The sequence below is a fragment of the Thunnus albacares genome, chromosome 4 (genome assembly GCF_914725855.1).
Source record: "Thunnus albacares chromosome 4, fThuAlb1.1, whole genome shotgun sequence".
Classification (NCBI taxonomy): domain Eukaryota; kingdom Metazoa; phylum Chordata; class Actinopteri; order Scombriformes; family Scombridae; genus Thunnus; species Thunnus albacares.
Genome location: NC_058109.1, coordinates 20,735,808 through 20,761,537, shown reverse-complemented (window position 1 = coordinate 20,761,537; position 25,730 = coordinate 20,735,808). Strand labels below are relative to the sequence as shown.

At 40.1% G+C, this 25,730-nt stretch overlaps 2 protein-coding genes across 6 annotated transcripts in view; both read right to left on the bottom strand.

Moving 5' to 3' along the window:
- Window positions 1–723, bottom strand: part of LOC122981118 (sodium-coupled neutral amino acid transporter 3-like) — a 37,001-nt gene extending 36,278 nt beyond the window's left edge. For 3 of the 4 annotated variants that reach the window (XM_044349661.1, XM_044349662.1, XM_044349660.1), the window contains exon 1: window positions 224–723. The gene's annotated coding sequence lies outside the window, so the exon portion shown is untranslated. The remainder of the gene's footprint in view (window positions 1–223) is intronic. The other variant, XM_044349663.1, reaches the window with a different exon arrangement.
- Window positions 724–15,034: 14,311 nt separating this feature from the next.
- On the bottom strand, window positions 15,035–25,628 carry LOC122980949 (RNA-binding protein 5-like). Of its 2 annotated transcripts, none has more exons than XM_044349413.1 (25): window positions 25,490–25,628; window positions 23,705–24,106; window positions 22,813–22,975; window positions 22,558–22,701; window positions 21,681–21,750; window positions 21,224–21,297; window positions 20,338–20,421; window positions 20,166–20,226; window positions 19,999–20,067; window positions 19,748–19,908; window positions 19,559–19,656; window positions 19,119–19,206; window positions 18,270–18,338; window positions 18,123–18,195; window positions 17,929–18,032; window positions 17,675–17,804; window positions 17,468–17,559; window positions 17,148–17,351; window positions 16,908–17,057; window positions 16,644–16,718; window positions 16,362–16,541; window positions 16,100–16,174; window positions 15,906–16,006; window positions 15,675–15,804; window positions 15,035–15,474 (listed from the first exon to the last, which is right to left on the bottom strand). In XM_044349413.1, exons 2-25 carry the CDS (start codon window positions 23,719–23,721, stop codon window positions 15,349–15,351), a joined length of 2,538 nt encoding a protein of 845 aa, XP_044205348.1. In that variant the 5' UTR covers window positions 23,722–24,106; window positions 25,490–25,628; the 3' UTR covers window positions 15,035–15,348. The 2 variants fall into 2 exon arrangements, with proteins under 2 accessions (XP_044205348.1, XP_044205346.1); XM_044349411.1 differs by having other exon boundaries at window positions 23,705–23,758.
- Between the last annotated feature and the right edge of the window lie 102 nt (window positions 25,629–25,730).

The window sequence follows — 25,730 nt, the reverse complement described above, 5'->3', positions numbered from 1 at the left end:
TTGCAATTAACTCCCTTTGTGTAAACGTCACACGCGGATACAGCGAGCAGGTTGATGCTGCACATAAATGATGCACAAGGAGCGTTTGTTTTTCATCTTACTAAATTAACATTTTTTTTTACATTCATATAGTAGCTACCTGTGACAATGTGTCCGTTAATAAGTTTGAACACGTTATAATGTCTGAACATCAACGTTAAAATGCAGCCGTTCAATGCCTTACCAGAGAAGTACCAGTGTCCTCCTCCAACTCCAAATATCTCCACAGATCTTGCCTCCGCTCGCTGCTCGGCTCTGCCTCGACCCGTGGCGTGTCGTCCTGCCTCTCTGTCCCACTAAGTCCGTCCGCCCTCCCTCCAAACCGCGTTAATGTCATGTGTTTCGCAGTAAATTGTCCTCGTAATCTCCTCAAAAGTGGGATGCGAAGAGTGTCCGGGTTCCGCCTACAGCACGCACAGCGACTCCAATCAAATTATTGTTGTGTATGTTGCGAAGCTAAAGCGCGCGGGGGCACGAGAGAGAGAGAGAGAGAGAGAGAGAGAGGGAGAGAGGGCCCCCTATTTTGGTACGCGCGCCTTCTTAATCCTTTTTGAAATGATGACCAACAAAAGATTGCTATCATCAGTCGGTTAAAGGGTCATGCCCGCGTGATAAAAATGTCACTGGCGTTTCACACGGTGGTGATGGTGGTGTATGTATTTATGATGGCTCTATCGTCGTGCCTGAGCGCGCGTGAGACAATGAGACGGTGAATGAGCGCGAGAACACACACGCACACGCACACACACACACACACACACACACACACACACACATACACGCACGCACCATTTAACCACGCAATGGTTTTCCCTTTAATTAGATCTATAGATAGATAGATAGATAGATAGATAGATAGATAGATAGATGGATAGATAGATGGATAGATAGATAACACGCGGACCTTTAAGGAGAATCAAACCAATTGCAATGTCTTTTTCTGACACGCAATCAACAATGTAAACAGCTGTCTGGGCCATGTGCCACCAAAAGCCCACTGTTGCTTACGCACATAGGATACGCAAGCACCATTTCTAGGTCATTGGCGGTAGCGCGTTCTGATGTCACACCGCTCCGGGGATCGTCTCTTTTCTCTCTCCTCTTGCTCATGTTCACCGAGGAAGACACTCACCTGAAGTATAATTAGACCAGGTTCACTCATCCTTTGCACACCTATTATATAAATGCGGGGTGGTCAGAGCCAAACATACGTTTTCCATATAAAACTGACTTAACCAAGCTCATTAATAAGGCATTAATTACCCAACGTGCATTAAAAATATGCAAATATAGATGTATTTATAATCCTATTGTTCCCCATGTAATTGATGTTATGAGCTAATTTTAACACAAATACCACGCTGTTCTCTTTACCAGCAAACCGCAGTTTCCTTTGATGCTGTGGCAGCAAATCTGACCTTGTGGAAAGCAGAGGACATTTAACCTAAGGGACATACAAGCTCAGCATCTTCTCTGAGGTTGACCCAGTGGGGAATGGCTACCCATAGCGGAAAGGGCCAGAGATGCTGAGAAAGTGCCTTGTGCAGCCCTGAGGTCACCAGAGGAGCTCAGCAGATGTATGCTATAGTTCAGCTATAGAGAGAATCTCAAGTACATGAGTGCAGGTGGTTTAATCTCTGGTTTAATTTCATAGCACTGTCCTCTGGTTTTTGCTACTCTTCTCAAATAACACGTTGGTATGCTAATATAAGCACTGTCCACTAATGAGGAGGAGAGGGTGAACATAGAGGACATCTGGCAACTGGTTCTGGAGGCACAGCATTTTCATTCAGCTGAACTCCCCCTGTTCTTTCTTCTTTTAATGGTGTGTGCTCACCAGTCTCACCTTGCCTCACCTGTCTGTCAGCTTAAAAATGTGATGCATATGTAGTGTTGCAGAGGACTTTCTGACTGCCAAGTGCAGTGCACTGCAAGGTGTAACCATAGAAACTGGGTGTAGCAAAGGTCTGCATCACAACTTAACTGATTACCAGGCAGAGATATTAAATGACTAATGAAGTATGGTAGCACTGAAACAAATTACATACAGTCCAGACAGTATGTATTTGGACAGTTACACATTTTTTGTTGCTTTAGCACTTTCAATTTGAAATAAAAAAATGGAAAATAATAAACTAAAGACTAAAAGCAGAGAGGTGGCTGCAGTGAAGGCCTGGGAGAGCATCACCAGGTAAGATACAAAGGGTCTTCTGATGTCTATGGTTTGTGGTTTCCACAAAATATTAAGTATAATGGTTTTGTTTGGCTTAATGAGTATCTGTCCAATTTCATTTGAATTTCTTAACTTTGGGGACAATGTGTTAAAAAGGTCATATCTCCCACACCCTTCTTTCCATATTGATGTAAACCTGCTCAAATTAAAGCTGAGACTTGGCAGTTTATTGTAGCATTTATTATTTTATTTCAAATTGAAGAACCTGAAGAACAAAAATGTCTAACTTTCCAAATACTTACTGTCTAGACTGTATGTCAGAGCACTGTAAAACTTTACAAGGTTAATTATGAGCTAATTAATTCAAGTAACAATATTCTGGAAATGATGACACATTGCACAAAATAATTTTGTTGTTTTGAGCAGAGGATTGAACTACATAAAATGTAACACATAACAAAACAGAGAGAAAAGTCTACATCAAAAACATTCAATCCTTACATTGGACACAAGAGAAAATTCTTGCCCTTAGGATCTCAGTGTTTCTGAGCAGAGATGCTGTGTTCCACTTTAATTTGTAAGCTAAGCTTGTGGTCAGATGTCTCTCATTATAGCCATAGGCTGTACTCATTCTGTACTGACTGTAATTTTATTATTTTCCAGTGGCTGTTAATTCAAAATGAAAATTACACAGTAATTAACTTTGATCGAAAGACACACAAAATGTTTTTTTTTCTGCATTCATTCTGTCTTTTTGCAGAAGTCTCAGGTGAACTTTGACCAAAAAATGTATTGTTGGCCAATATAAATGCTGGAGAGGACATATATAAGTTAGTTTTAGACAGCATTGTTTTCACAATAATAAGCAAAAAAGACTTGCAGTGTGTCTTCTAGTTAGTTGGCAAGACTGTATATCATTAATGTGCGTAAGGATCTGAAGGATGCCTCTTACACTCTATTAAACTAACATTGAAATAACTAATTAATATAGATGAATACAGATAAATCTAAACCAAGAAGCTAACACAAAGCTTAATATTTTGATTTCTGCTTTATATAATATGTGCTAAGACATGTCTACCATCTACCTGGTAGACATGTCTACCAGGTAGATTATAGTAGCACTCCTTTGAAATGCTCACTCTCTCTCATGAGATCACAGTTGAAATGGTTGAAATTTGTTTTGGGTTTATTTCATTGTCAATTAAATGTGATATTCTGCTGTTCTGTGTTCACCATTTGGTAGCTCATTCAAAACAATGTTAGATAGCCTACAGACTGACTGAAATTTGAATTAAATTCAAAGCTTTATCCACATTAGGCACACCGGTCAGCTCTAGTTTTAATTGGTTATTTTTGAGACTGTCTCTGACGTGACATTACAATCTTTTTGTCCGTCCATCCATCCATCCATCCATCCATCCATCCATTTTTCACGTTTATTTAGGACCAAGGTCGCGGTGTCATCAGACTGAGTAAGGAAACCCAGACATACTTCACCCTAGCAACATCCTACCGCTCCTCCTGGGGGATCCCAAGGCGTTCCCAGGCCAGAAGATATATGTTATCCCTCCAGCGTGTTCTGGGTCTGTCCCTTGGTCTCCTACCACTTAGACATACCCGGAACACCTCCAGAGGAAGGCGTCCAGGAGGTATCCTAACCAGATGTCCCAACCATCTTAGCTGGCTCCTTTCAAACTGCTTCATGAAGGAGCATTGGCTCCTCACCTTATCTCTAAGGCTGAGCCCAGACACCCTACACTACAATAAAGCAGCATTTTCAGTGTGCAGGGGCCTCAAACAGAAGAGGGAGACCAGCGCACCCTCCTGGAGCCAGGCCTGGGAGGGGAGCTCACCAGCAAGTGTCTGGTGGCCAGGCCTTGACCCATGGGGCCTGGATGGGCTCAGCCTGAAGAAATGACATGGAATAGCCACTCTGTGGGCTCACCACTTGCAAGGATAGAAACTTGGGTCAGATGTGTTGCCAAATGGGCCATAGGCAGGGCCGAGTCCTGGGTATGCTGACTGTAGGAATCCCCAGGTGGAGTGGTACTGACATAGGGATAGTTTGGCTCACCTCTATGCACAGCACCAGTTCTGGAACCAAACTCCTGGAGGGGGGCTGAACACTCATCTTTTCCGGAGTTGCCCAGGGTGAGAGGCACTGGGTGCATGTGGGGATACTTGTGAGTCTCCAGCTGAGTGCTGCAGTGTTGGTGTTCCCCCCGCAGAATGAGACATTCACCTACTTTCAGCTATATGTTTCTGGGAGGAAGACTCTGTTGTTTGTGTGTACACACCAAACAGCAACTCAGAGTATCTAGCCTTCTTGGAGTCTCTGGGTGGAGTCCTAGATGGGGTGCGGCCTGGCAAGTCCATAGTTCTGCTGGGGGACTTTGACGCCCACATGGGCAATGGAGAAACCTAGGGGGGGGGTGACTGGGATGAATGGCCTGCCCGACCTTAACCCAAGTGGTGCATTGTTATTGGACTTCTGTGCTAGTCATGGATTGGCCATAACAAACACCTTGTTTTAACATAAGGTTGTATAAATGTATTGCATATGTACTTGGTACCAGAACACCTCAGGCCAAAGATAAATGATAAACTTTGTAGTTCTGTCATCAGATCTGCGGCCATATATCTTGGACACTCGGGTGAACAGAGGAGCAGAGCTGTCAACTGATCACCACCTGGTGATGAGTTGGATTGGGTGGTGGGGAGGCTGCTGGACACACGTGATAGGCCCAGATGAGTAGTGAGGGTGGACTGGGAACGTCTGGTGGAGGTCCTTGTCTTCTTAAACTCCCACCTGCATCCTGGGGGAGGTTGGGGACATGGAATTCGAGTGGTCCATGTTCAGGACTTCAGTTGTGGAGGCAGCTGGCCAGAAGATCATTGGGGCGACAACCCAAGAACCCGCTGATCAAGCTGAAGAAGGAGGCCTTTTAGGTTTGGCTGGCCCAGGGGTCTCCTGAAGCAGCAGATGGGTAGTGAAGGCCCAAAAGGGTGGTAGCTTTGGTGGTTGCTGAAGCAAAAACCCATGTGTGGGAAGAGTTTGGGGAGTACATGGAGAGGGACTTTTGGTTGGCCTCAAAGAAGTTCTGATAAATCGTCAGGCGACTCAAGAAGGGGATGCAGGGCTTAGCCCAGGCTGTTTTTTATCAGGGGAGAACTGCAGACCTTGACTGGGGACATTAAAGAGTACGGTCTAGACTTGCTCTATGTGAAAAGTGCCCTGAGATGACTTTTGTTGTGATTTGGCGCTATATAAATAAAACTGAATTGAATTATTGAATTGTCAGGCAGTGGAAGTAACACTTTGAGGATTTCCTAAACCCAACCAACATGCCCTCTGTGGAGGAGACAGAGTTGGACAACTCCAGGGAAGCCTCACTCATATCCCTGACAGAGGTCTATGAGGTAGTCAAAAAGCTCCACAGTGGCAAGGTGCCAGGTGTGGATGAAATTCACCCTGAGATGCTGAAGGCTCTGGACATTGTTGGGCTGTCATGGCTGGCACGCCTCTTCACTGTTGCATGAAGGTCAGGGACAGTGCCTGTGGACTGGCAGACCAGTGTGGTGGTGGTTCCCATTTTTAAAAAGGGGGAGAGGGTGTGCTCCAGTTATCAGGGAATCACACTACTCAGTCTCCCGGGGAAAGCTTACGCCAGGGTGCTGGAAAGAAGGCTCCGGCCAATTGTTGAGCCTCTGATCCAGGAGGAACAATGCAGATTCACTATGATCTCCAGGAGGCACTGGGACGGTTTGCAGTCAAATGTCAAGTGGTTGGGATAAGAGTCAGCACTCTTCCAACTCTGAAGCCATGGCGCTCTGCCGGAAAAAGGTGAACTGCTTTCTCTGGGTTGGGAGTGAGTTGTTGCCCCATGTGAAGGAGAAGACAGGCAGACCGGTGGTTCGGTTCAATTTACCAGTCGGTCTACATTCCAACCCTCACCTATGATCACAAACTTTGGGTAGTGACTGATGGAATGAAATTGTGGATACAAGCAGCCAAAATGAATTTCTTCTGTTGTCTTTTTGCCAAAAACTTAAATTGATTTATTAGTGAAAAGCATTTTAATTTTGGCTTGCTGGCACCAGAAGAATGTAATGGTGCAGAGTAATCAAGTCGTCTTTGTAAAAAACGCAATATACACAATAATGAACATAAAGTATTACATCAACAAAGTAGTGTGGACTTTCTGAACAGCTTTACATTGATTTTTGAAAACAATGGGAGACTGTGACTTCTGGGAGGTCAGTCAAACATGCAGAAGAGTAAAAGAGCTTATAACTGTGGTAAATACCTAAGTGGATTTAGACCTTTCAAAGGCAGGTTTAGAAAAAAAAATTACAATAGCCTATTATTCTTAAACTACATAGGCTATATCTTCTATCTTTCCTACAACTCTTTTATTATCCAGCACCTTCACAGAAAACACCTGTCTAATCTTCACTTGATTGCCTCCAGTGAGATAAAAATTAAACCTATCCTGTTTTTTGTTTTGTTTTGTTTTGTTTTGTTTTGTTTTGTTTTATTTTGTTTTGTTTTGTTTTGTTTTGTTTTTTGAGTGAAGGTCTTTGCCAAGGACTTTCCCTCACAAGTATGGAGCTTGATTTGTGGCATCCTGTCCATTCTACACAGCCCCATAGCCCCCACCACATAGATAATTAGGAGAAAGAGGAAGAAAAGATCTCATCACAGACCACTAAACCCTTTCAGTTTATTTTGCTGAGCCCTGCTGGAAGATGCAGCAATCAAACTAAATTAAGGTCAATCTCCCAGTGCATTCATCATTTGGAGAAGAGATGCCAGTCACTGTGTGATTATCCAAAGCAACATGGCCCACTCATGGATGAGCAAGAAATAGCCATGCTGTGGAAATGATGTGGTTATGTAATTACCTGGTTACCAGGAGCTGGTTCCAGTTTGGTAAAGATTTTTTAATTCTTTGTGAATCAAGTGTGGCGGTGATGTTCACACAGCGTGAGTCATACTCACGCTGTGTGAACATCAGCTAACACTGGCGACACTTGACGTGGTGCCTTGGGGGCTACAGGCATGAGTCAGTTTGTAGGTGTTAAAAAATGACATGCCTGCTCAGTTGATTAGATTTATTTACATGAATAAATGTGAAGCAGAATATGATCCATATCAAAAAATTAAATTGATTTAACTGGATATTTTTAAATCTGCAATATCAGCATTAGTTTATGTAATTATAAAAAAATATTTCTTAGGTTTGTGATATACTTTTTTAAATCAAAGTAGGCAAATTAGTCTACAATCCATCCCCTATCAGCACTTTTATTAAATTAAATTAAATTAGTGAGGCTGAGATCTTACATTCTTTTGATTTCCAGTAACAGACGAATGTGTCGTGGCTGGAAAAATAACTTTCAGCTCCACACTGATAATAAAATTCATATTTGAGCACAGTGCAGATTTACATATAGGGTTTATGGTCTTATAATTGATCCCTCAAAGTGTACATGTATTTTTTATGATTTATTGTCGTGGAGATGGATCTGTTGATATGTGAGCTCAGCAGCTGCCAGGATTTCATCCTTAGCATGTGAACGTTCATTACTGACCCCGGAAATGGTAGCAATAGTACCAATAATAACAATTTAAAAAACTTAGTCTCCTGTGAGTCTAAAAACTTAATGGAAGTGCAATATTAAATCGTTGGAGTACCCCTTTAAGCCATGAGAACTCCTAAAAGTACTGTGGTTGAAATTGTGACAGCTTCTAGTTCATAACAACTGAGCGAAATCCATCCACTGATGCAGCCCATGTGACATGAGTTGAAAGCCCGTGGAAAAGCTGGTAAGTGGTAAGTGTTTTGTCAAACTAGTATTTCCAAGGTCAAGCATGAACTAGCTTTCATGTTTAATTTTCTGTGATGTTTTAATACATTGAAACCACAATATAAGAAAATATTGTCCCCTTTCTTATTACAGAATGATTGAATTTGAACTTCAGTAACAACAACCGGCAAGGAGACACATCAGTTGAAAGCAAAACAGTATATTGTCAGCAACTGTAAACGTTACATAATGCCACAGCCAGAGTAATCAGGGAGTTTCTGAAGCATTTATCAAGAGGAGACATCTGTCATACCAAGGGAATGCTGTTTGTTATTCTCTCTGGACTTCAATCATCCAAGAGAGTTTTTACAGAAGAAGTTCACAAAGTGTCCCCTCTCCTACGCACATAAACACATACTTGGGCCACCTGCCCATCCTCCTCTTTTGCCATCAAAGACCCTGCACTGTAGTACACATACACACACAAACACACACAGAGAGAGACAGAGAGACAGAGAGAGAAGTGAGCATTATTCCTCTCTGCGGGAGGAATTCCCTGAAGGAGCAGTCTTGCCGTTCCAGGAGAGAGCCGATATACTGAGGCCCAAAGAGAGAAGAGGGTCAGCGTGTAAAAAAAGTAGCTAGGCAGCAAAGATGAAGAAAAACACGTACCAGGATTTAAATAATAGCACTCTGACTCAGTAGGCTTGCACTGTAAATAATGTGGGGAAAAACACAAATGCAGAAATTATGTCAGGTGTCTGTAAAATGTGTATTTTTGTATTTACCATGGTTGGAAAATTAATTTTAATAAAGTTGAATAGAAATTTCAGATTATCTCTAGTTTTCACACATTGTTTAAATTTTTGCTGCAAATCACAATGTGCATTTGCTAACTTTGCTATATCTCTAACTTTTGAGTTTCTTTGATAAATGATACCAATTATAGTTAACATTTTGTGCAATCAGATTATCATCTTGTTATTGCTCCCACATCTGCTTTTCACTCATGACTGATCATGTCGCAAATTGAATTGCACTCAATAAAAAGCTCTACTGAAGTCACTATTGAGGGGATTCTCCCAGTTTGTCATCCTTAAGTTAATCAAATTTCTACTGACCCGCTCATCAAATTTAATCCCTCTGCCAGCATTTGCTTGGTTTTAGCCTTGCTGGAAAACCATGGTTTGTAGTCCTGGTGTGAACATGAAATACTCACAAAAAAGAATCTCCTGCCACATAAATTAACTCTGTTATGTATAGAAATATAACAAAACATAAGAAAGAAAGATAGTTGCAATATAAGTGTTATGTTTGTTAAGAAGACTAAACTGTGCATAAACCTAAAATCTCTAAAGAAATGTATCTCTCCAATGGGAGAAGTATCTTGAATATTTTTGGAATAATAATAAAATAATAAAGTAGAAATACCTCATTTTATGAATTCTAAGATTTAATAATACAGTACATCTAAACTGTCTCTAAATGAACGTGTGGATCATGAGTTCCTCAGTTATTGAATTCAGTTGTCTTCTGTTTGGACAGCTGGCCACAGTTTTAAACAGCTTGCCTGCATGAGACAAGTGTATCACCAGTGTGGTTTCTTGTCTTTGTCATGCATTTGTTCAGAGTATAGTCTTAGATGTATTTCCTTTTAGATCCCCAAGGAAAGGAACACAAACATTTCAGATGGAGACAAACACAACACTGCACAGTGTGTGCTTTGGATCAGTGCGACTACACCACAATCAGCCTGACAGCATGGTGCACAAAGTCTCCCTGTTTAAACTGATATGATTTACTTAATTTACAACTGTTTGTGCACGTAAACAATGAATAGAGATTTTCCATTGAATATATACTCTCTCTTAAAAGAAAAATGCACGTCCATGCCAAAAAAGTGTAGGCTCTGATGATATCTCCTTATTATAGGCTGAGCAGGGTCAGCAGGTAACACTAAAGATTCAGCCCTACATCACAGCAGCAAGGCTTGAATTACAGCCTGGACTATGCACTTTGGAGGAAACAAGAAGATGCACATGTAACAAAATGCTGTGTTAAGAACTATTTCAAATTATGTGAAATCATGGGTCATTGTGATATTAGATGACAAACAGAGATTATTTATGTCCTTTTATACTGTAATGCCATGTAATGCAATTTTCTTACATGTCATTATGTCCCTCTTTTTTATAAAACTTGTATATTCACACACAGTATCTTAGTGGCTTAGTTCTTGTTTTTAGCCTACATTTTCCACTTCACTTTACTTTTTGTCATGCATAATTCTATTTACAGTACTGTGACTTGGAAAGAAAACAAAGAATCCTGCACACTGTGGACTGGTGTGCAAGAACTTTGCTTGAATTACATGATATTATCATAGGGTGCAGTTCAGGGATGATTTTATATTTATTCAGATTCTCACGCTCTGGTTTCAAACACATTAGTTCCTCTGACTACACAGAAAACTATAATAAAGTCTAGATATAATTTAAAGGACAGGTTCACAATTTTTCAATTCTGTCCTAAAACAATAGTCACTTTTTTCTGGCTGTAATCATTCCTCCTGTTCATACTGGCCATATTTGTTACAATCCGTCCATTGCAGCTGAACAGGAAAACACTGTTTGTTGAAATGCAAAGAGGGAATTTTTTACTAAAAAGACTAATTCTGGGAAATATCCACTTTATTTGATTAACTCAGACTGTTGAAGATTATGTTCAGATAAACCTTTAAATACATTTTTGCTTAAAACGAGGACTGTGGATTTTGTCCCCCATCACTTACATTGTAAGTGCATTTGGAAGAGATCCTCTAATGGTAAGTATGAACAGGAGGAATGATTACAGAATGATTTTGGCTCCTGACTCTTGTTTTAAGACAGAAATGAAAAACTGTCGTTTAAGCCACTTGAGTTTTGTTTTTCATTCAGAAAGTTTTTATTTAGCTTATAGTTAGGGCCGACCAGGCTCGCCTTGGATCAGCCCTTAGTTATGCTGCTATAGGCCTAGACTGCTGGGGGACTTCCCATGATGCACTGAGCTCCTCTCTCCTCCTCCTCCTCTCCATCTGTATGCATTCATGTAACATCAATGGATGTCAATAATTTTGCTTCTTCCCCGGAGTTTTTTGTGCTTTCTCATCTCACAGGAAACCCTGGGTTCTGGGCCGAGCCTTTGCGGTCCTTCACAGTCCTGATGGCATCCTTCCCTGGCTATTGCTGCTTATACTTATTGTTATTGTTATAATTGTTGTTCTTCTGTCCCCCCTCCCCCTTTCCCTCTCTCTTTCTCTCTCTCAACCCAACCAGTCAAAGCAGATGGCCGCCCACCAAGAGCCGGGTTCTGCTTGAGGTTTCTACCCGTTAAAGGGGAGTTTTTCCTTACCGCTGTCACCAAGTGCTTGCTCATGGGGGAATTGTTGGGTCTCTGTAAATTAAAGAGTACGGTCTCGACCTCCTCTATGTGAGTCTTTTGACAATGACTTTTGTTGTGATATGGCGCTATATAAATAAAAATTGATTGATTGATTGATTGATAGTTGCTCTGCAGTCTGCTGTAGTTAGTGAAATGTTTAAAAAGTAAGATGTAATGTTACTTTATAAGGCAAAATCCATTATATAGGCCATCTCACCTCCAAAGTGGCACAGTAAAAGATGACAACAGTGAGGATTTCAGGTTTGTTCAAGCTGTAACTAATAACCGTGCCTCTTCAGACAGGCGTGCATGGGCCTCTTTCAAGATAATACTGTTTCTAGGACATAAATAGCAGAAATCCTATTAACATCACATTCTCTATACATTTGGGACATGATGTACGTATGCCAATCCCATTCCCAGCAATTTTATTCAGCACAAGTGTGGTTATGCAAAACGGCTTAGTCAACTGACACAGATTCTGATAAGCTGAGCCAGTGCCATGCTGAAAACTGAGTAGGCATTCACAAGTGTCCCAATGAGACAGCAAGCACAGTTCATTTTGTGCAGCTGTATTAATCAACAGGGAGATCAAAGCTGTCATTCTGTCACTACAGGGTCAGTTAATCTGCGCTGTTTGGTTGTCACTCAAGAGGATATCTTGGTGAGATCTGGCATCTTTTCCTTTCCATGCCACCTGGAATGACGCATAAAATCCTGATTGTAGCAATAAGGAAGGATTTCTTCACATAAAACAAGTGGAAATACATCAAATTAACCTACAGCTGCACCGCTGTGATTGCTGCATTATGGCCCGATACCAGTTGATGTTACATTTTATGACAAAACTGATATTTTACTACTCCTTTTTGGTAAACTTTTTTTTGTCATTTTTATCATGTTTAATCATGATTAGTTGAAGCAGTTCCTACTATAACTGACACTGCCCCCTAGTGATCAGAATGAGACGTATTTTTGCACTTAAAACTACGGAGGTCGAGAACGGCCGTGCTTATTTTTTTAATGCTGAGATTACAAGATAATTTATTCGTGATCTTGAGATGACGAACTTTATTTTTTTGTGAGATAATAATTCAAGATATATCAAGATAATGACTTTTATTTTCTCGAGATCTCGAGATAATGATGGAGAACTTAAAAATTAGTGTGTGGTTCATTAGATCAAACCTGATTTCAGCTTTCAAGATCACTGTCAGGACTGTCAGGGAGGATTCATCACTAATTCATCAAAGAGTTTATAAAAGTAGTAAGAGGTTAATATAAGCCTTTATAACAAATGACTACTTATCTCCATATATGTTTGTACATCCATGCAGACAATTTTTTGGTAAATAACCTTTATTGAATAAAATATGACAGAAAATATCAAACAGATGACAGCCATGAGTTTAGATATATTTTGTCTGTTTCATGATGTCTTGCCCTGAATCCTAACATATAAAAGCAATGTCAAAGTTGCCTTGCAGATGTCGCCATTTTGACTGCATCAAATGCTTCGAAACAGTGAACCATTTTCAACACAATTGCTTCATATAAATCGCTGCTTCGAAAAAACTTTATTTCTCCCATCACTAATGCTGGTGTGACACTCCTGATCTCTGATAAACATTATAAGTAATAAGAGGAAACAACCTTTTGTTTTCTTGTGATAACGGGTTGATTATCTGGTTATCTTGACATAACAAAGCTTATTTTCTTGAGATAACTAAATAATTAACTTGTGATCTCGAGATAGCGGCATTAAAAAATAATTGCAAGCATGGCCTCAGTATAAAACACCTGAAAATACACACCACATTTAAAAAGGCAGATACTGGATATACTGTATATTGGCCCTACAGTTAAAGGTAAATATAGTGGCATCTTAGCAGGAGAGACTTGGCAGAAATGAAATATAATATTCATAAGTATGCTTTAATTAGTGTATAATCACCTGAAAATAAGAGTCATTGTGTTACCTCAGAATGAGCCCTTTATATCTACATAGGGAGCAGGTCCTCTTCCAGGTTTACACAGTAGCCCAAAATGGACAAACCAAACACTGACTCTAGAGAGGGCTTTTTGCATTTTTTGCAAGTTTCGTGGCCACTGTAGGTTCTCCTACACGCTTGGAAGACGAGGGGGAGGGGTATTCAGTTGATTGCAATCTGCAACCTCGTTGCTGGATACCACTAAATCCTACACACAGGTTCTTTAAGCCTTTCAACCTCTACTGAAACCTGACTGAATGTTGGAATATCACCAAAAATTACTTAATAGGAATTTTTCTTTCACACAGCATCTTGACAGTCTATCCGAAAGCATTTTCTCAGTTCTTCCAGGAAATAACAGAGAGATGGAAACCAACATAGCAAAGATTCTGCAGGGCATCGTCAAAAACACTGGCAGGTGCAACATGACAGCCATTAAACCCCAGGAAAGAAGATATGAAAGCAGCCAAAGATGGTCTGGCAGAAATAATGGACAGCATGTCTAGTGGTGGTTGAGAGAGACTTAGCAGAACAAGGGAAGATTTTTCTACATGTATGATGGTGTAGAAGTCTCAGAGCTATCTAACACATCATTCTTATGATGAGTCTTGTGTGTCAAGCTGAATGAGGACTGTGACATACAGTAGGTCAGACTAGAGAGTCACCAGGTGGTACAAGGACTGTGAAATCAACCACTCAGAAAGGAGAATATGAACACCACACCAGTGTGTAACAGCTAAACCATAGCTTAAATCTGTTATTACTTTGTCCTGATAACTAAATGTTATATTTGGCAACTTGCATCAATATTCTGAACTATAAAATAAACATGTGTTATATGATTATATAAGAATACATGGGAATGGCTGTGCTAGACTAGCCTATACAGCAATCAGACATTGAAGATTGGAGGAAACAAGCACAGAGAACAAGATGTTCCAGGCTGGAAAATCAAGTCACTATGTTTGCATTTTATCTATTTTGATATCTCAGTAAAACCCGTTTACTGTGAATGATTTTCTAAAAACATGGATTTATGGGACATACTGTACAACAAAGCCATAGCTGAGACTGAAGCTGTACAGCTCAGAGATACTTAAAGGGAGTTTAAGAAGATGACGTCTCAAATTAACTCTCCACTTTGAGCCTATATCCAAGTCATGATAGAAGCAGACTCAACCGGCAGATTCCAACTGCAACTCTTATGCCACATAAAAGGTGTGGAAGCATAAAAAGATATTGGAGGAATAGAAACTTAATAACAATCACCAGGCACTGTCAGGTCTCCTGGAAGAATGACAGCTTGCTCTTACGTTCTCAGACCACTATGACCTTTTGATATTGATCTTAGAGATCATTAATGCCAGTCACAGAAGTAGCTCAGTAATTATGACAAAGCCTTTGTGTATCCCTCATGTACATCAACCATAGTAAGGTACTATGAAAATTTTTCACCACATACCACATAACCATTTGTAACCATAAAAAGTTGCATGCCACTCAATCATTTGCATATGTGATAAATTGTACATTTTATGTTATTTTTCTTATGACAGGACATTCTTTTTTAAAAGGGAGAAAACATTTTACAGACACGTATTTTTGAGCCCATCAGGTTTAATTATCATATTGATTCTTTTGGATTCTCACAGAAACACAACCTCAGAAAGTACACATAATCTTATGTACAAACAATATACAAAATATACATGTTCATTCGACTGAAAAAAAAACAATGATGGATGATGAAACACTGTATCTAGTTTACATACATATACACACACATATAAAAAAACCTGTATTTTATATACATATTACGGTTTGAAATTGTACATGGTTCTTTTCACTGTGATCATTTGGCCACGAAATTAAATCTTCGGAGTTCAGTGGGGTTACTTTTCCGTCTCCAGTTCACTCTATCTCAGTGAAGCGTGCAAACATGGCCTTACGAACGGCATCCTTGTAGGTGTCAGATGCGGAGAGTTCATATGAGCTTCCTTTAATACCCAGGCCTGTGCCCTTGGTCCTTAATGAAGCCTGTGGGGAGATGTGAAGACAGTTATTAGAGGAGACAGATTGGATACAGGTAGCCCTCGGGTAACAGTGCTAATTGCTCTTTGAGTGAAAAAGAGCACGTTCACATGCATATTCCATCTGTTAGGAGGTGCTGGGGAAATGAGAGTGTTATCTTGAAGAAAACTGTCAAAAGTGCTGTGAACTGTTGTCGAGTTCCTCACCGAGATGGGAGCAGTGATGCCCTGCTGGTGGCGTCCCAGACCTTTGCCTTCTTGCCAGCCCATTGCTTGCAGCATTTTGTTCCCAATGTTATCACTTGTTAGGCCGTCTTTGGTGGGCTGTTCGTAGTTTCTGATGGAGGTGGATGAGAGGACATTTTAAAAATGTAAAAAGATTTTTAAAAATTAAAATCACAGGTGGTTTGCAGTGCGTGATTTAACTATTACACTTACACTGTTGGGGTTGGAGGTTGATAGAACTTCCTCTTAGGTGCAGGAGGTTCAGGAACACCATACTTCTCTCTTCTCTCTGCAGCTCTGTCTCTGTATTTCAGCTGTTAAGATGAATATGAAACCTTATTCACTCTTCACTTATTAAAAAAAATATACTGAAGGGGGAAAAACTGGTATTACTTTTAACAAAATACCTCAGTCTCTTTTCTCTCCAGCTCCTCCAGCTCAGCTTCTGAGAGTTTTGAGCGTCGCTGAATTTCCAAGTTTTGCTAAAAACAATTGAAAGCAAATTAAATCACCAAATCATGGCAAATAAAATACCCCATTTACATGTATATTTAAGACAGTCCAAGATCTATAATTTATGTTCCATTTCGTATTGAAGCTTTATACATTGAACAGATGGCAGTGCCCAGAATATTCATTATGAAACACCTGTGGTTTTATCATCCTCACCTTGTGTAGGTCAGAGAGCTGCTGGTGACGCACAAGAGCCTCTTTGGTGGGGAACTGCCGTCGACACAGAAGGCAAACCATCTTCTTCCAGTCTGTTATTTTTCCTTCGTCGTCTGCTGCTCTATCTAAGATGCCCTCCTCTTGGTCGCTGTCCCCATTGTAAGCAGGGACCAGATCACTCTGTAATATGAAACATGAAAATGGATAAAGGTGGAGTGTAATGGGATTTGTTTTTATCATTAACTTTGGAGTGTGGAAATAACAACAAATGCACAAACAAACCTTAACTGAAGTCTCCTGCTCAGTGATTTTGAACTGTTCGGTCATAAGGGACGGCATCTCAAAGCCTCCAATTTGCTGAAAGGAAGGAATGAATTTAATCAACAAATAATAAGCTATACAATAATAAGACTGTTCACAACAAGAAGGAGAGTATCTCTTTTTATGTACATTATTATTAAAAAGCTCTGTCAATCCATATTTGTAGTGTTTTGAGTATGCAATGACACTAATCACATACAAAACATACTTGTGCCTACAAAATACCTTCTTTTCAAAGAGGAAGAAACCTGCATCTGCAGCTGCAGACTCTCTCCTCTCCTCTTCCCTGGATGGTCCAAAGGCTTGGAAACTGCTCTTAAAACTTTCTTTTTGCTTGTTTAAGCTTTTCGCCCAACGCTCCATGTCCTTCGCAATCTGGAATTTGATTAACAGTCAATAAATACATCATTTCAAAGACGAGAGCAACACACACAAAAAAACATTTTTTTTAGAAGTAGAGTTTACCTGCTGTGCAGACTTGCTTTTGGGTTTGTCTTTCTTCTCTTTAGGCTCTTTACTGCTTGTGGTGGCTGAGGCTGAGGAACCAGCAGTGCTGTTAGCTGTGGACGTCTGTTCTGTGCTTGTGTCTGATGCTGCTGGTGCAGGAACATATGTCTGCTTCTCACTGTCCCAGTAGAGGTACTGCTGAGTCTCTGAGTTATAGTAGTACTAATAATAACAACAACAAGAGAAGAGGAACTGAATTGGTTTTGGATGACATGAATGACATAAAAATACACCATGTTTGGCTTTATATACATACAGTGAGATCACTGGGTACATACTTGGCTGTTGGGATCATAGTACAGGCCAGTCTGTGGATCGTAATAGTAACCTGAGGACTCATCGTACTGGTATGTGGAAGTGTCAGGGACAGCTAAAGATACAAAAAGAAGCAAATATGAAACAAATGGTGCTTTCTACATGGCATAAATTGGGCTGGTCTATTCATGCACATACAGAGGGGCTATTCCATTGCAGACTCATCTCACCTGATGTGTTAGCAGTGGGGGCAGCACAGGCAGCAGTTGTAACAGTGGAGGCTGCTGGTGTTACCAGTGATGCAGTGCAAATACTAGCAGCCTGTTGTGAAGCATCGGCCGGTCTCACTAATTGATGTGACTGAGAGTGGAGGAGAAAAAAAGTCACAATAAGTTTTGGATTCGCCATGCAATACCCGAGTGTTAAATTATAAATGAATGCTCATGTTTGCAGTACATGAATACCATGTTGATACTCTGTGTACCTGTATGGCAGGCTGCCCGATGATGACGGGTTGGTAAACTTGAGCCGTCTGACATATGACCACACCTGTGGGTGCAGGGATCGCAGTCTTCATTCCTGGAGCAGCTGGAGACAGTTGGCAATGATAAAATTAGCAATCTCAGCCTTAGCATAAAAATCAACCGAAATATCAAAATGACTAACACCTCTTATTACCTCCAAGTAATCCATCGCCAATGACAGGAGCCAATCCTTCAGGCTGCTGCTGCCATACTTGATAATTCTGTCCCTACAGAGGGGAAAAACTCAAAGTGAACCCTTGGTCTTTTTGGTTTAAGTCACATTAAAGTACACTGGACTGACCTGTGCTTGCTGTGCGTAGCTCTCTGAAAGAGTCATGTAGTCAGAGGTGGTAGCTGAACCTTGCTGTAACTAAAGGATAAAAACAGGTATGAGAGCAAAGTCAGTGGCAACATACAAGAACCCCAATTAAAAACATGCCAAGAGCAGTAGTATATGAACCAATATTTTGCAAATGTATTCAGTAGCTCTTTTACTATAGCTTATGGGAAAAATGTCCCAAACAATGAATCAAATGATTCTATGTTAAGTCAACAGTTTCTAATATTAACAATCCAACTGAGAATCAACACCCCACTGCAAGCTCTTTGACGATTTCTGGTCCTTTCATCTCGTTATTTTGATTCACAAGTCCCTCCGGCCCCCATATAAAACTGAGCACACAATCTTATATGTGCCAGTTGTACGCTTCCTGTCCAGTGTGAAAAAGGAGGATAGCTTAAGTAAGTGGAGGACAAACATCAACCACGGTGAAGTGATCCGACTATTTTTTCAAGAGTCGCTAATTCTGATTTTGCTATACCACTGAAAACATTAGAAATTTAAAAAGCACAAATATATCTGCATACTCTTGTCATAACATTTAATTCATTCAGAAACCTAAAATGCTTCTTATCTAGTAGTAAATGGTTGTTCACACATTTATACGCATAAAACCTTTTAGCAAAATCAGGCCACAAGTGTTCTTTGCCTTATTTTAAATATCACACCTCTTATTCGTGGTGATTTTAGGTCAGTGATTGACTGGGACAGAAATTGAAATTATTTAGAAACACAAAAACAGTATTAGTAGTAGTAGTAGTAGTAGTAGTAGTGGTGGTGGTAGTAGTAGTAGTAGTAAATCCATGTTACCTGGCTGGATGACCACTGAGCAGCAGCGATGGCCGTGCTGGCAACAGAGAGAGCACTGGCTCTGATCCCATCAGGCTGTGCTGAGTCTCTGTAAAACGGCCATGGAGCCATTAGTTACACCTTAATTTTGCAGCACATGCAGGATAAAAATGCCTCCCTTATTTCCTTTAACAATGCTTGCATTTAAATTCTCTCCAGCACCAGAATCTGATCCTGAATTTAAATTTTAGTATAGCTGAACCACTTTTTTTATTTAATTCTAGGTGCAGAACAGAAACACATTTTGAAGAAAACAGTGTGTATAGCATATGTGGATTACACTTCCCACATGATGCAGTCCACACTGTGTAGATCCAAAAGATCTTTTATGTACTATATTCTATTCATAGAAAGCTGAAGATGGACTCAAATTTTGCATGTGTGTTTGTGTGATGACTCACTTCCGAGCGCTCTTGGCATAATCCACGCCGATCGTTTTCCCATCCAGTTTTAGAGGTGGCTGAAGGCTCTGGAGAATGGTGAGTAGCTGAGAGGCCTCCTATACAATAAGTGAAAATACAAGATTGTCACATGTGTGTACACTCCCAAAAGAAACAATAGAGTTACATTATACTATATAAATAACATACCAAGGGAGATGAGAGCTGAACAAAGGCAAAGCCTCTGTTCTGTCCCGTTTGCTTGTCTTTGATGAGGCGGATGTTGCCTGTGGATAAGTTGGCGTAGGGGGCCAATATGTTCATAATACCGTCGACAGTTGAAAGAGGGGCGATGTTCCTCAAAATGATTGCTGTAAACAAAATAAATAGTCAAAAATGTACGCAGAATATGTGCATTGGAGGATTGTAATATTTAAATATGTGAGGAAAATCACACTCACTGTCTCCATTGTAATCTCCAGTCTGTTGAGACTCTGCATTTAAACCAATTACTCCTGACGACTCCCCATCTATACTCAGCAATGACAAAGTACATTAACACATAGGTTGTCATGAGTCGGTACAAACCACTAATGCAGAACAGGAAAAGGTGGAAGTAAAAACTCACCAACTTTAGCTGCTCCACACCTGAAACACTTCAGCCTCTTCCGGAAATTGTACAAACCACACTGTGATAAACCAGTGACAATGTTTTATTTTTGTTAAAAGCCAAAGCAACACCAATTAAAGCTAAATATGAAATATGCTGGAATCACAGTGTCTTTGGGAATTACACTCACAGCATTGCAAAGCCAGTTTTCAAACTTCTGTCTCCTGTTGCTGTAGTGCACCGCAATGCTTTTCCCCTGGATCACCAGCTTGTTCTGTGAAGTCAAAAGCCACCAGTTATTTCAAATTTCGACATGTTTCGGCCAAAGAAGGCAGGTGAGATCCTGCCGCTAACCCACTCCATGAGTGAGCACAGCTGGAACGGGAAAAGAGTGGCTATGCTTACACTCGCTGCTTAGGTAGAGTGGCTCAGGGATTAAAAAGGCAACAGAGACAGGAAGAGAAGTTCAGAGAGAGAGAGAGAGCTGTAGTTCTTGTGTACAAGGGAATGAGTTCTCATTCAAAATGATTCTAAGTGTTTGGGACCGGAGTGCTGCCAGCTCATTCCTGTCTCACTCCAGTCTTCGGGGGTTAAATGGAGATGAGAAAATATCCAAGTGACTGAGCTGGAGCAGAATGTGCTCTGAAACCACATGGCAGTCAGAACTAAACAAGACCACTTGGGCCATTCTGTTAACGGAATGGCCTAACTGCTCATTAGAAGAGGCAAAAGGTGTATTTAGCTAACATTTTCTGCATTGTGTCCTTGTTCATAATCTAAAAAGATTTCATTGCATTTCCAAAAGCAAAAGTGATTCACAACATCTGTAAACTAAGCAGCTGAGAGACTTTTGTTTTGGCTGAAAAAGTTGCTGTATACTTAGCAAATTAATCAACCAAGTGTGTGATATCAAAAGATATTTACCTCTGATATCACAGTTATACATAATCGAGTTTATGATACATTTCTAAATATAAACATATTTCAGTTTCAACTGTTATCATCAACAAGGTATCGTTTAATTGGGGCTCTAATCTCCAAGAATATATTCTAGACTTGGTGATTGTTGAGGCAACCTGATTGGTCTCCATCCATCGGGTAGAATCTTGCAAGTGATAAAACTCCACGAAGGCGAAACCTCGGCTTATACCTAGAGACAGCATTCAAATATAGACGGGAGGCGTGTTAGTTAGAATGCTTTGGTGCAACATTCAAACTCACAATGGGCTTGTACAGTCCAATTCAAAGTCAAACGGAGGGAGGAGAGTGCTTACAAGGTCAAAGGGATGGTGGTGGATTTTGTATACTATAGCATGGAATGTCTGTATAATAATAATCGGTATAGTACATACAGTTACCTCCTTACCTGGCCACGTCATCGCACCAGACTATTCAATGTGAAACAAATCCTCTGACAGTTGTAATATGACACTTTTTTTTTTTCAGGGATAGCGGTAAGGGAGGCAAAGGAGGGTTGTCAGACAAGAGACGTGAAGGTGAATGTGAGAGCCTCCACTGAACAGCGACACTCACCTGTCCTTTTCTTCATCAAGCGGATGTCCACGGGCTGCGGCCCCTGCAGCTGCTCAAGGGCTGAGCGGATCTGGAATACGGAGCGCAAGGGGTCAAATGAATACAATTGTCCTTCTTTCTCATTATTTTGTGTATCATTTGCAAAATACAAAGCTGTTGATTTTACACACAGACAGCTTCAAAAAAAAAAAAAAAAAAAGAAAACTACTTGATCAAATGCTATTTCTTCATTGTCATAAATTGTATGCTGCCTCAGTCAGCCAGATCATAAAAAAAGCAGCCAACATCAGATGAATTACTTTGACAAGTTCAATTTTACAAAGTGCTCTGCTCTGTCTTAAAGAAGATTGGGACAGCTTTCCAAAGAAGCTGCTGGCCTTTTAAAAAAAACACTGTTAGCTTGGGGTTTGAATAGGAAGGGTAATCTAAAAATGACCTCAGGACATCAGGGTAAAGCCAGACCAAATGCACCAAAGCTGCCAGGTACTGCACAAACCTCCCATAATCAGCTGCTTGATGGTGGGCCAATTGAATTGTGGTGTTAAATCAAATGCAGTTTCCTACTTGCGTCCATGGTTGTTGTATTTTAGGTGCACAAGTGAAACAGATCAGTGGAGGAGCTGTTTTCTCCAGGGCTAAAATGACAGGTTAACCCTGCATTTTCATTTGTTTTGATTAGATGAGGATTCCAGATTTGACTGGCTACTACTTTGTAATTTTCCACCTTTTCAAAGTTCAACAATTCTGTGCCAACCAGGTACGACACTCACACATGCCTATTTATAGAAAACAAACAAGAAATCAGTAACTCTGCCAAGCTCGCAGCTTTTGGTGAAGCTTTACCCTTAAAAAGCATGAGTAAGATCTGTGAGCATACATCATCCTCTGTGACATGGAGAGAGAGACCCCTGAGCATAATAGTCTTGCTCTCCTCTTCCTGCTCCATTTTGTAGTCCTGCTCTGGATAATCTCCATCGTATTCATCATCCGATCTGTCACTGTTGTGACGTTTTCGACCCCTCTGTTGCAAACAAAGAAGAAATAATGCTGCAGTTATCAAATTTGGAAGCAGAGTGTTTTTTGTATTAGTCTACTAACATGCGCGCTTGCAAATAAATTCCTATTGGCTTACCTCTGGACTTTCTCTGTGCTCATCAAAGCGCTCTCTGTGTCTATCGTCACCCCAGCGTCGATCATAATCTCGCTCTACGTTTCTACTTCGTCTTTCGTGCCAGTCTGGATCATCTCTCCTCCCGTCTGAACCGTATCTCCCACTGCGCTCACCCCGACTGAGCCTGAAATAAAAGATTCAAGAGCTTTTATTGTCACAGGCGCAGCAACACAGCGGGTGGCGAGCTCTAGTTCCAATTAGATTATGAAACAGATATTTACAACTGTAAAAAAAAAAAAAAAAAAAAAAAAGGAGAAATAGAGAGAGAGAGGAGAAAGATAAGCCAGATGAAATAAAGAATATACAAACAAATATACATTGTATTGCAGTATTGCACATGGGTGATGAATAGATTAATAGCATATTGCACATAAGTGATATGTGATAAATACTTCTGGTAAAATATATATATTGCCTAGTAGGGAAGAGTGTGTGTGTGTTTGGTGGGGGGTTGAGTTAGTGTGTAGAAGAGGAAGAGAGAGAGAGAGACTGTGTCTGTGTGTGTGTGTGTGTCTGTCAGAGGATACTTGGGGACAAATTTCAGACTAAAGACCAGTTAATTGAGGATGGCTTGTCCAACTGGGGGACAAAAGCTGTGTCCCCATTAGGTAAAACGCTGATTTTTGGGTCAGTGGTTAAGGTTAGGGTTAGACAAGCAGTGGTTAGGGTTAGAGTAAGTCTCCAGAAAGTGAATGTAAGTCAACATAATGTCCCCAGAGGTGAACCAGGTCAACATGTTTACAAAGTCCCAGAGTTCAACAGTCTGACGGCATAAGAACATAGAGTGACACTCATATAAATTAGATAAATGCACTGAAACTGTGCCACTCCTGCATTGGATTATTCATTTTACCTTTTATCAGCTCCCATGGTTTAGTGTAGAGGACACACGTTCGATCAAAGGACTCTATAAGAAAATCAAAAGAATCTCTCAGCCATTGAATCACTATTAAGAAGGTGTTTGAGGTCAGCTAGGGAAAACATCAGAGAGCATAACACTGGAACACACACCTTGATGTGTTTTTACTGTGTGTAACGACATCTAGATGAGTCACAAAGCAGATGTGTCATGAACATTTCCTAATGTTAATCCACTCAAAGACATAAAATGATAAAACCTGAAGGCAAGATGTTTTGATGCCTCGCTTCACCACGCCAAAAATCACGTGACCACCCCAAAGAAGCTCACACTCGAATCAGAGAGGTGTGGCGCTGGTTTTTCGATACAGGTTGTGCTGGAGTTGGAACCTACATTCTTTGTTAACGGAATAAATATTAAAAGTCACATTTGTACTAATAAACATGTAAGAAATTATTTCTACAGCAAAAAGGAAAATTACTCCACGTGGGGAAATTTGTATGGAACTCCCATTTTTCTAACATTCAATGGGAAACAAACAATATAGCTTCTCCCAGATACATTTGTTATCCCCAACAAACTGAAAGAAGTACATTACAAAGTTGTGCATAATATACTGTATACTCCACCAACAAATTTGTCTCAAAATTTGCGGATATCAATAACAAATGTGAATTTTATAAAAATGAAGAAACAACTAAACATCTATTTTTATGAATGTCAGTACACATCAGGATTCTGGAAAAAAATTGAAGATGACTTTGACACTTAAACTAACCATTCAATTAAGCTGGAAGCCAAGGATGTAATAGGCTACTATACTATGAATACCATAAATCCAAGTTCTCACCCATCATTTGAACTTTTCATGATTGATTTTAGAAAGTATTTTGAGTCTCCAACTTGTTAACAACAAGAAATATGCAGATACAGTTACTATGCTCCAAGATTTTTTTTAGAAGAAATTTGATTGTATTTACTACCTTTTCTGTTAAATTATTATTATCATTATTATTATTATTATTATTATTATTACCACCCTATGTCCTGTTAGCATGGTGAATGCATCAATGTGGTAACAGGACAAAGCTAATATGTTAACTTTATTTCATTATGATCCCTGAGTGTTTTCAATTATTGTCTTAATGTCACACATGATATCTAAAAACAGAGCGTAGACTCTTTTAAAAGTGATCCGTTTTAATAATATAGACTGTAATGAACAAAATGAACAACAATGAAAGCTGTAAAACCATTTATGATCTGACTGTTTCATCTCGGTCTCAGATTTAGTTCAGCCATTCTAGTGTAATGCCAACAGCTGTCCAGCAGATGTCGCCATTTTGACTGTATCAAATGCTTCGAAACAGTGAACCATTTTCATGCAATTGTTTCATATTTGTCTCGGTGCTCCAGTAAGCTTCGTTTCCTTATCACTACACTAACGCATTGACTGTATTACTCAAAAAGGCTGACATTTCTGCAGTGACGTTATATTCAGTTCAGGCCTGATTTGAAACGACTGACAGACACTTAATACTGCTTCAAACGGTTAACTTAGCTATAACGTTATGTTAAGATAACCGATGCACTGATCGATCAGTTAACGTTAAATTCTGACTGCAGATTGTTCAGAGACATCCTGGCTAAAACAAGCCCCGGGCCTTTGTTAACACAGGAGTAAAGAGGCCACTGGAGATATATGCGTTTGGCTTTAGCTTTAACGTTTGATGGATGTCGTATGGATCAGTTAGTGTAACGGTAAATATTTTAGCTTACGTTAGCCGAACGAAGAAACACAGTCCCAGGTCGTTTAGTGTTAACGAAACGTGTTAAAACAGCTCGTTGAATCTGATATTCTGGACGTTTTTTCCAGCTCGTCCGGTCCGGAGCTGCTTCTTCTTCTTCTTCGGGTTTATTGGCGGTTTCTTACGGGAGCATTACTGCCACCTACTGGACTGGAAGGTACAGTGTGTGTATATATATATATATATATATATATATATATACATATGTGTGT